The 12,337-nt window shown below is 38.2% G+C and overlaps 1 protein-coding gene across 2 annotated transcripts in view; it reads right to left on the bottom strand.

Annotated features, from left to right (window-relative positions):
• Window positions 1–12,337, bottom strand: part of LOC101740550 (tetratricopeptide repeat protein 28) — a 105,674-nt gene that overhangs the window by 86,896 nt on the left and 6,441 nt on the right. For both annotated transcript variants that reach the window (XM_062672982.1, XM_012692807.4), the window contains exon 2: window positions 9,090–9,146. In XM_062672982.1, coding sequence (XP_062528966.1) covers window positions 9,090–9,113 — 24 coding nt within the window. In that variant the 5' untranslated portion in view covers window positions 9,114–9,146. The remainder of the gene's footprint in view (window positions 1–9,089; window positions 9,147–12,337) is intronic.

Here is a 12,337-nt window from a genome sequence, read left to right as displayed (position 1 = left end):
AAGCTTTGACTCCCAATTTACTTGAGACTTCCGTCTAATTAAGTTGTTCCTACAGTCTATGAGCTTTCAGAGCATTAAGTAAATCGTAACTTCGTCTGCTGGTCTCCTGGTTTTTTTTTATTGCGTAGACGGGTGACGACGACTCATCTGGTATTAAGTGGTTACGGGAGCCCATAGACATCACGATATGCTTACCAGCATCCATATTGAGACTTGTGTTCCATTGTGTAGCAATTACACAAATTATAATTTTTGTTTGATTTTTATCGCACGACGTCATTCCTTCACCGTGCAAATCAATCGTGAACATGATTTAAGTAATTTTTTTATATATTTGTTACAAAAAATAGTACAGTTACATTATTCCATACGAGTACACCAAGTATTCTATCCTTAGGAAACTTTTGCTTAAATACAAACAAGGTTATCAAAATGAATAAATATTATGGGAATAGTGTTATTATCACCACATAGTATAAAACAAAGTCGCTTTCTCTGTCCCTATATCCTTATATATGCTTAAATCTTTAAAACAACGCAACGGATTTTGATGCAGTTTTTTTAATAGATAGAGTGATTGAAGAGGAAGGTTTATATGTATAATAACATCCATTAAATAGTGGAGAAATACTGTTATCAATAATAAATTACAGTTCCGTAAGCGAAGCGAGGGCGGGTCGCTAGTATATTATATACAAAATTATTATATACGAATTATGATATATAAAAAAACCTGCCTATTTTTGTTGCTCAGCAGTTAAGCGTTTTGGTTTAGAAATTGAAATTTCGACTTCATGTCACGATTCAAGTCGATGGCAGTCTTCATGTTATATGATGTATATGAGCTTCGCTCAACACGACGAGGGTTAATTGAACCATATATGCAATAAATATATTAAAAACGCGAAGGGAATTTTAATTTTAATTTGATTAATTTATCTTCTACGGACAGCCCTATTGCTCGTTTTAAGGGAAGCCAATACCCATTTCCTTACGCATATGAAGCGTGTGCCATTGCATACGCTGACGCCTCATCAACCGTTGAAATACGACACATTGTGAACAGTAGAAGTACTCTGACGTTATCGGTAAAATTGTGGACTAGGGTTGACACGAGCTAAGTTTATTAGGCTTTAGATGCAGAAACAAGAATATTCGTCATATGTAAAATGATAAGGAGATTTGAACCTTATATCTCAAGGTGGCCATTCATTTTGTTATTACACATAGGCTCCGGTAGCTATTTAAAACTAGGAGGGCTGTAAACGCGACATAATTAATCTATATATATGTATCTATATATTAATACGTGAAGCAAAAACTTTGTATCCCTTTTTACGAAAATTGCGTGGACGGAGGAGTATGAAATTTTCCACACTTATAGAGAATATAGAGAAAAAGTGCATAATGCTAATATTTTTTTAAAATAATGCATAAAAGAAACATTAAATCAAAAAAGAAAACATTACACACACTACATACCATGTATTTGACGCACACACGCATACATACTATTTATTGTCAAACTTTTGTTATTGACGTCTGTGGTCAAATTGAGAATAGATTAAATATTGTTTGTCTTTATTAATATTTTTTAATAGTGTAGCCTTGGCGAAATTTGTGATTATAGAAGTATAAAATACAATCATAATAGTGTACAAACTTACAATTCCAATTATAGTCGAATTCCGACTACTGCGGGACCTCTAGTATATATAGTTTCATGAAAATTTGACGCGTTCAATGTTAATTTAAAAGTAAAATTATTCAACACTACCCAAACAGAAGACAAGCAGAATAAACACATGTAACGACACTAAAATGATTTAGGGTACTTTAAAAACGGACCAGTTTCTCTTGTAAGAAGCAAAATAACAGAGAGCCTAGTGTGGATGTTTTGCATTTTGATGCGAGGTTCATTGTCGTGTGAATAGTTGAAAGCAATAATCGTACGAAGTGCCCTGACATCGCAAAATCGTAACGAGGATCTCACCCGGCACGTTCAAAATAGCCTCTCGTAGACATAGACACAGCATACTCAAAGATATCCGATAAAGACTTTTTAGGAGATTAGATGAACTCTGTTTTTTATATTTTTATTTATTACTTAGTTTGGTGGACGAGCTCACGGCGCACTTGGTGTTACCGGAGCCCACAGATATCTACAATGTATATGCCGCCACCCATGTTGAGATATGAGTTCTAAAGTATAGTTACAACGGCTGCCCCGCCCTTCAAACCGACACGTATTACTGCTTCACGGCAGAAACAGGCAGGGTGGTGGTACCTACCCGTGCGGACTCAATATAGCGTATTTCTTATTTCTTCTTCTTATTATTCTTATTCTTATTTATATATTCTATAATAGCTTTTTTCTTTCTTCATAATAATGATTAACTTGTAACGCTAGAAAAATTGAAATTGTTTTTTTTTTAATGAAGTTTTGAAATTAACGCCCTCTAGCGTATACGTGGCGCAGTGTGGGGAAATATTATATAATTATGAATCACTGCGTAGTGCCCTGAGATCCTCCTCACAGAGTCTCCTGTTCACCGGTTGTCTACCGGTGGTGACGTGTCTAGAAGTGGTGCGACTCGGCCCCGTCTCTCTCGACCCATAGACCACCTTTTGGGGAGTGACGCGACTGGGCCTCATGTAACATCGGCATACCAGGGACACCCTTAGACACAGACACGTTATAAACTCACGGCGTGTACGTTGTGGCTTATTGATAAACACCCAATTTAGGCGTGTTTTCTAAACATTTGAGAGCTATAAGATAGGAATCGAACGCGAAATGCTCTCATTATGACAATTCCACATAATATTTGTGTAAGTTGTGTTTGCCATGAACACATATCTATCTATGTAAAATTTTATTTAAAAAAATTAAAATAATTTATCCATTTCGAAATGTACATATACATACTCGTATATATATGTAGGTGCTAGATGTATTACGTTTGTCTGGTTGTGTCGCCGTAACAACCTACATATCGCGTGCGACTTGATATTACTGTGTGTCACGTTCGGTTGCTGCGCGTAACCTATTCTGTTATTCGCACGACATTTTAAAAAGACAATCATTGCAGTATTTTTTGTTTGTTAGCAATATATTTTTCAAGGAGATATTTACTGTTTAATACTATAAGAAATTAATTTTTTGATCCCACGGTCTATCTGAAGTAAAAAGTGGTTACCGCAGCTCGCAAGTGGTATCTGCCACTGCGGTCAATACGGCCTGCTACAACGAAGTGCTAGTTGGCGATATTCCGGTAATACTGAAACACTGCTCTCTGTTTTTTGGTAAATGCCTTAGTTGCCTTTTATGACAAACGCGAAAAGAGATGGGGTAGTGATATTTTAGGCCGACAGAACATATTATACGTACAGATAATAGTAATCACACCTTCAGAGAAGAAGAGGGAGATAACCGAGGTCTTCGTCTTTTTCCGATTCCTCTCAGAAGACTACGCCTTAAGAAAGGAACGCGAGGAGCCGCGCGGCATGAGCACCGCAAGGCCCAACCCCTCAAAACTGATTAAGATATCCACGGTACCGTATAGTGCGCGCCGAAAGTCCGCCTTTCCCGGTACCCGTGCTTATGATGAGGACGGGATTTCATCCCCGGGAAGATCCAGAAGGACGTTGACTGGGGAGACACACTATGAGCGGAGCACAGGGGTCATCTTGCCCAGCCCCACTAATGAACCGACAGCCGAGCACCGGACGCCCTCGTATCCTGTATCCGGCTGCCCCTACGGAGCTTCGCGCCTACGTTAGTATCTACTGAAAGGGCTTTCATTACAATGTTTTTTATATTTGGATATACTGAAATCCATAAAAATTTTAATGATGATTATTTGGATTGATATATAGGTACAATATTCAATAATTTCTTAATGGCTGTGTAGTCGTGTAACAAAAAGTTATTTGCTTCCTTGATTTAGCTAGTTCACTGTACCACATTGTCAAGTCTCGATTTTCTACCGGAATTAAGATCTCTCTTAAATAAATTTGTTATTTCTCATTTTAACCCAGGTGCTTATTTCTGTCTGTTATTTCCGGAACCTATGAACAATAATAAAAATCCTTGGGGCTGTAGAATTTGGAAACGTTTACAAAAACTTTATGAAGCTGCTGGTCACATAGGTTTTCAAAACAACCAAGCAAGTAATCTACCTTTTTTTAATTTTTTAATGTTAAGATGGGTAGACGAGCTCACGGCCCACCTGAGGTTAAATGGTCACCGGAGCCCATAGACATGAACCACGTCATGAGTTCTAAGTCTCAGTCTCTCTTTTACAGTATAACGGCTTCAGATTTACTACCGTAATACCAATAGGTATGCATTCATGCTACATTATATTATTTGTTAAAATTATTCAGTTAAGATTACATTTTAATTCTACTGTTTGTTTTAAATGTGAATCACTCATTAATAGTATTATTTGGTATTTATTATAATAAAATAGATCAGCTAAGCTGTTCACAGATTTTACGTGCTTTTTAAAATGTCCCAATTTTAAAGAACGAAGATGTTGTATCGCTTTTCTGGGCATGTCGTTCAACTGATGATGAGTGATCACCGTCGCTCAGGAACGTCAGTAACGTAAGAGGTACAGTCAAGCCTTTGTCCGATTGAGAACTTACTGGTGTTAGGACCTCTTGTGAGTCCGCGCGGGTTGGTACCAACACCCTGTGTATTTCTGCCGTGAAGCAGTAATACGTTTCGGTTTGAAGGGTGGGGCAGCCGATGTAACTATACTTGTGACCTTAGAACATATATCTCAAGGTGGGTGGCACGTAAATTCTTTGTAGGTGTCTATGGGCTCCAGTAACCACTTAACCAAGTGAGCTGTGAGCTCGTCCACCCATCTAGGCGAGATAAAAAGAAAGAGAAGTACCATCTGTTCAAGATTCCCACTATTTATGACTATTGCTAAATCGGTTTTATTTGCCAAATTATACCGTAACTGACCACCGCCCGAAAGGTTAACTCCAACAACCCCAATACCATGTATACAACAGGATGGATCAAAGTTATAATGTATTGTACAAGATAATCAAGTAAAGTAAACTTTTCAGACACCGATATTGCGAACACAGCAAACTTGCAAATCAATTGGGGTATAAAATGAATCTCGCACAGTTTTAACAATAGGTCGCTTCGACACCGGTATGCGTAATTGCGGTCGTCCTTTTGTATTCGACAACCCAAGGGCTAGTAGTAATTCTGGAATTTTAATGTTGTATTTTGACGACATTTTTATGACACTTTGCAGGAAGAGTATCGTCCTGTAAATGAATTTTCAAGTTTAGCTTTAAACTAGTAAAATGTTTATGAGCTGAAATTACTATTCGTTGTTTGTTACTCGTGGTTCGTGGGAATCGTATTGTGATCTACGATTTTAGTGTTTTTCAGGGTTGCAACTCAACAATAATATTGAAAATATGTTTTAAAAATATGCTAAGTTACGAGAGCGAAGTCTATATAAGAAATATTGTTATTGTCATGGAATCTCTCTTCTGGTTTTTAGTCAAAAAATGAATATTGTAAAGATTTGAGTTCGCTTGACAGCCCTGGTTTTATGTTTGTTAGCAAAGTCACACTGTAAACTATAATTTGTTGCACTTAACCATACAATAAAGAACTTGTGCCGTAAACAAAATACATTTTATTTTCAATTAATAATTTAAAGCCCTATTAAAATCACATACTATTATACCTTATAGCTGACTACATGTTTTTAATAATTATATAGATTGCTTTTATAGTTTTAGGATATGGATTTTCGCTTTTAATGCTACTAGTAAATGTTTTATGGAAACAGACGATCGGCGAATGGTAGAATGAGTTTAATGTATACATGATTCCACTGAATGCCTGCGATGTTTGTGCGTTGTATGTATATCGAATTCAGAATAACGAAACACGTTGCATTATTCTTAGCGACAAATTTATTTACATGGACGATGTGTGGCATTAAAAGCAATATAAAAAACCTTCATACATCTTCGAATATTAATGCGTATCACTGGATAGTACATATGCGTTTCCGATTTGGTACAATTAAAAACAAATTGTAAATTTAATAAAAAACGTTGGATGTTAAATAATTGTGAAAATATCGAGGGGTGACTTAAAGGACATTACGCTTACTACGCCATGTTTATCTTTTTAATTAAAGGTGCGTTTTATTTGATATTAGCATCAAAAGTCGGATATTTTCAATTGAGCTTTAATTAAGTTTACTTCATTAAAATAGCTGAAGAAGTTGTTTTGTTTGTACAGAAACTTCTAGTTTGGGTCCAGATGACCATGAGTGATTTGTCCTTGGTTATTATTATTATTAATAACGTATACGTTTGGGCCTTATTCATGATGATGATGATGATGATTATTATTGAGCATTGTTACAGGAATCGAAATTTGAAAACGTATTAAAAACTTTCACATTCCTAATATTAGGATCTCACGAGAGTGTTTCGTATCTCCGGTAATAGGAGTGCCAGGGTTCCGTCACGCCCCCACTATCGGTCACATCTACACGTTTGAATTACATTAATTTGTATCAGACCTTATGTGTAACTCACCTAGTCATTCCTTTGGTGTAAGCAACGAGTGATTGCTTTGATTTCTTTGGACAAGGTCTCGTGTCCAAAGTGCGTTTTGATTTCAAGCTAGACAGAGGGTACACTATATTGAATAGTGACGTCAGTATACATATTTTCTAAACCAATTACATCGGTCATAAGGCGGATTAGGAAGACAAGATTAAATTTTAGTGGGGTATGTTGCGAGCTTTCAGAGGCACTGCCAAGCAATGATACGTTCTGGTTTTCAAACATGGTATAGAGTCTGCGGTCTTATATCTCGAGATATAACGTGGTGGCTTTTAAATTCTGATAGTTGTTTAACACCAGTACATCTAAAAACTAGATTAATGTTATTTTAACAGAAATATAATATATTTTTCTTGCATCTGTTGCTTTACTTTCTATTTTAGTATGGCTAAAGGCACAGGACCTGAAGGCATGCCTCGTGCTTGATGACTTTCGGAGCCCATAGACGTGATAACGTAAAACAACTATATTTTTCTTCTCCCTGCTTGTATCTCTGACTCAATTATTGACAGGAGTTCTGAGTTACCGAAAAGAATTGTCATTAATTATCTCAATCTTCTGTATCTCAAATTGCACGACTGTTAAGCTTAGAAACGTAATATTCTGCGGAGGGACTCCGGTTCCCTCTGTATTTTGTACCGTATGTTCCATGGGGAGTGCTCTGAGGAATCGTTCGAGACCGCCCGCCACCGGAGTAGAGTTTATCCATACTACTCGGAGTCACTGCAGTCATCCACGGTGCGTTTCCAGAGATCTTTTTTGCCACGTACCATCCAGACCATGTCCTTTTTCAAACGGGGCTTGTGGAGAGAGTATTAAGCGGTAGACAACGGCTTGGCTCTGCCCCTGGCATTGCCGAAGTCCATGGGCGACGGTAACCACTCACCATCAGGTGGGCCGTATGTTCGTCTGTCTACAAGGGCAATAAAAAAAATATTCTACAGGTTTTAGATAGTGAATCTTACAAACGAATTGTGTATATCTTACGCTATCCGTTTTCTTTTGTACTACACGACAAGAACAAGCGAGTCACGCACTTCCACACACGCACGTTCACGCGTCGATACCAATGCAACTGTCTTTATGTCTATAACTTAGTGGGTACCTCTGTGATAATCCTACGTACGCCGGATTAATAAGATTAAAGGGAGTCAACTTGCCGAACTTGGTGCGGCGGATATGGAATTCATGATGTAGTGATGTTTATAATCAAAATATTAGCGGGGATAAAACTTACGTTCTTTTTTTTATTGACTAAATGGACTAGCTCACGGATCATCTAGTGTCAAGTGGTTAGCGGAGCCTATAAATATCAATCATATCAGTGTAAATGTCATCACCCACCTGAGCTCGTTTTGAAGTCGTCGTGGCCTAAAGGATAAGACGTCCGGTGCATTCGTGTTGAGCGATATGCACCGGTGTTCGAATCCCGGAGGCGGGTACCAATCTTTCTAAAGAAATACGTACTTAACAAATATTCACGATTGACTTCCACGATGAAGGAATAACATCGTGTAATCAAAATCAAACCCGCAAAATTATAATTTGCGTACTGGTGGTAGGACCTCTTGTGAGTCCGCACGGGTAGGTACCACCTCTCTGCCTATTTCAGCCGTGAAGCAGTAATGCGTTTCGGTTTGAAGGGTGGGGCAGCCGTTGTAACTATACTGAGACCTTAGAACTTATATCTCAAGGTGCGTAGCGCATTTACGTTGTAGATGTCTATGGGCTCCAGTAACCACTTAACAACAGGTGGGCTGTGAGCTCCTCCATTCATCTAAGCAATAAAAAAAAAGCTATCAGTCTCAGTTTAAAAGCATAATGACCGCGCCGCGCCTCCCTTCGAACCGAAATGCATTACTGCTTCACGGTAGAAATATCCGGGGCGGTGGACCTACCCGAGCGGGCTCCTAACCAGCCCTACCACCAGTAAATAGTAGACAGTTTTGAGATAAATTTTATAAGTTATGGAAATTCGCAGTGAACATTTTAAAGTCGAATAATATTATGATTTAAATTTTCGTAGTATTTAACGGGTACTCGTGAGGCGTAGATATGATCAACACTCCCGCTTTGTTACACTCCCGACAATGTTTATATAATATAGTATATAAGGAAATAGACACTATAAAATTCGGTTTTAATCATTAATCAATAGGTTTCGTGTCGCGGACTAATGTGGTATAATGATTCAGTTTTGTTGGTTTAAAAATTTGTTTCTTTTTTTTTATTGCCCTTGTAGGCAGACGAGCACACGGCCCACCTGATGGTGAGTGGTTACCATCACCCATGGACTTCAGCAATGCCAGGGGAAGAGCCAAGCCGCTGCCTGCCTGTGCTTCTTAGCCACAAAGCGATAAGTTTTTTCAAACGTTTGGATTATAAGCAACGGTCGTAGTACTTGAAAATCGAAAACAATATCCAGTTACATATATTTACAAAGGTTAGAAAAAAATACGAACCTCTGAGAAGTCTCTCTGCGACATTCTGTTTGCTTATCCCATGCCAGGTAGTGCCATCTGAAAAAGCAAAAACACATCAACATTTAAATTACATAGTTGTGTTTTGGCAACTTTTTTAACAGAGTCATCTTCAACGAGGCCTGTGGAGAATACTTAGCGGTAGGCAGCGGCTTGGCTATACAGTCAGAAATAATGGCTTTATTTAGCAGATGATGATCTTAGAGTAAATCCGAGATAAAAAGAATGAAACACTAAAAACTAAATGTTTGCAAACAAACCTTTGTGTGTGTTTAGCCGACTTAATTTAATACTAATAAAGAATTCAAATAAATAAATAAAAGAAAACCTTGTGTGGAACGACATTCGTATAGCAATTTTCATCATTTTCATTTATAAAAATGAATAGTTGTGATTTTTTTAGTTTGTTCGTGTGCTTAGCGCTCGTTCATCGCTTATAGTGATTGGGTTGTTTTGTATATTTGTTGTTACAGTTGTTACATTTCTAAGTTCTATACCAGTGATAGATGCCGCCCGAGGAACTTTAGTAGTATCCGTATCTAGGGAGTGATTACGAAATGTGATCACTAGCCACTACTAATAAATTAAATCAGGTTAGAGGATCTTAAATGATACAGGTTTATCCGGTTTTTCGTTTAAAGATATGTGACCCCGGCCACCTCGCCCTATTACTACCATAAGCCATTATCTGCGCGTACCGTAATTCCCTCCCTATTTTTTCAACAAACTCTTGGGAACGTAGATGGAAAAACATCAAAAAATCTTTTTTTTGTTTGTTAAAAGTTAGCAGCTATTAGATGGTCTCATTCATCTTGATATATTTAAATAAGTTACTATAGTAATATTTATATTTCATTTTATTGTCTTTCTTAAATGTGTATCATCGTTAACATCCTTATTTGATTTTGAAATAGTTTTCCTGTTATGACTTTATCCGTATTATTTACCATCATAGCAAATTGTTGTTATTTACATTAAGTAAATGTAACTGCATCTTTCTTATTTAAATTTCTTTTTTTTTTCTTTTTTTTGTCCTATCTAGCTGATAGCCTTGAGAGGCTATATCAGCTTTACCCTAACGTGCAGGTGAGCTCACGGGGCTCAAACCGGGAGAGTTGCTAACTCTGGCTGTAGCAAAAGCAAAATCTACCATCGGATCGGAAACGCGACCCACTGAGAAGATCCGGCGAGAAACTCAGTGGGCTCTATCTATGGGTTAATTCACTCGTCGAGCCCAGATCGACGAGAGCGGTGATCGGTGCTTGTAGTGCCTAAAAGCACAGTTATTGGATTGGAAGGATCCATAATGACGTGTTTAGGGCGACGTCGACTGTTTACCATTCGGTCCACAGGATCGGATATCTAATTTCCAGCGGCCACGACAAGAGGGTTTTCATGTCGTGCCGCCTTCTCGAATATATGTAGATACTTACTGACAGAGTGAAGCTCCAGGTCATCATGGAGATTCATGATCCTTAGGAGCCATGGTGCTCCGACGGCTATCCTTCAAAAACGGGATTGAATAACTTGAAGGGGTTTCAAGTTGGTGCGGGCCGCGTGAGCGAACACTACACTTGCACAGGTCATGACGGGGCGTATGCAAGTTTTGTAGAGTGTCACCTTATTTCGAAGGGACAATTTACTTCGCTCGCAAATTATAGGATAGAGTTTAAATTTCGATTTCGTAGTTTATATTTATATTCTTTGTTTGAATTTTCCTTTCTTTGAACCTTTTTTTGTATAAAATCCCTTGTCGCAGGTATTCCGTCAGATACCCATTGTCATTGACATTGTTCAAACAGATTGTCATACTGTAATTTTGTTTTGAATATAAGACAGGTAACCCTCCTATAACACAGTATTATACAACGCTGTTTTTCTTGGTGCTTTTAAGCTCATCGAGCACCGGTCGCCGTCCTCGCCGAACTCGTCAACTCCGACGAAGAGTTCGACGTGTGAACTAGCCCATGAACACATCCCACTGAGTTTCTCGCCGGATCTTCTCAGTGGGTTGCGATTCCGATCCGGTAGTAGATTCAGCGAAGCACTGCTCTTGCTAAAGCTAGTATTAGCAAGTCCTCCCAGGTTGAGCATCGTGAGCTTACCTATCAAACCTTGCGTAGCTGGATTAGTCCCTTAGCTCACCTACCGGTCCGCGTGATGTTGGAATAGCACCCTAGGCTACCAATTTTTGTTTCAATTCTTTAGAAAATTATATTATGCACTTTAAATATACAATACCTAGTCGAGCCATAAGTTCTGATATAAATAACAATGCATTTTTTTAAATGAAGTAATGTAATATTATGAAATTTTATATCTATATAATTATTAAAGTTTCAACAAAAAATGATAATAAATTCTATTCGAAATAGCCACCTTTGACTTTTATACAGGCCTTTAATCTGTTTGGCCACGAATCTATGGATTTACGTACTGTTTTCAAGGGAAATTTCGCCACTGCTTGCTCCAAATATTTTTTAAGAGATTCAATGTCGGAAAAAAATACTCTCCTTTTTGTACTAGCTGGCTTCTAGTCTCATATAAAGCGGTATCGCATAACATGGGACTTTGTAGGAACGTATCTTACCTTGTTACAAGAAGGTTACCTATATTCAGTAATATCACAAACATATTTTTTTTAAACCGTATGCTCGATAACTGCGATCACGATTAGCTGCATTTTAAGTAACGATCTCTATAAAATAATTGAAAGTTTACGTTTTTATTTATTGCTTAGTTGGGTGGACGAGCTCACAGCCCGCCTGGTGTTAAGTGGTTACTGGAGCCCATAGATTTCTTCAACGTAAATGCCGCCACCCACCTTGGGTTATGAGTTCTAAGGTCTCAGTATAGTTACAACGGCTGCCCCACCCTTCAAGCCGAAACGCATTACTGCTTCACGGCAGAAATAGGCCGGGTGGTGGTACCTACCCGTGCGGACTCACAAGTAGTACAATATATTTACGTAGTATATTCAGTGATAATTTGTAGGGATGTAATTACTAGCGAAGTCGTTAAATCACTGCGGGGGACCACCCGGCTCAAGTGACTCACATATTCACTCGAACTGGTGTTACGCTGATTGAATAACAAAGATACACCGACAGATTATTCTAACTCGGAATTCAAGAGACGTGCCGTAATTGTTAATGCCTTTTTTTGGCCGACAACTACGATTTGCCGACAAATTACCATGTTTGGGGTCGGGATTGGACGTCGCAAAAACG

This window comes from Bombyx mori, chromosome 16, assembly GCF_030269925.1.
Source record: "Bombyx mori chromosome 16, ASM3026992v2".
Taxonomy (NCBI): domain Eukaryota; kingdom Metazoa; phylum Arthropoda; class Insecta; order Lepidoptera; family Bombycidae; genus Bombyx; species Bombyx mori.
The sequence above is the reverse complement of the archived record's forward strand: the minus strand, read 5'-3'. Positions and strand labels throughout refer to the sequence as shown.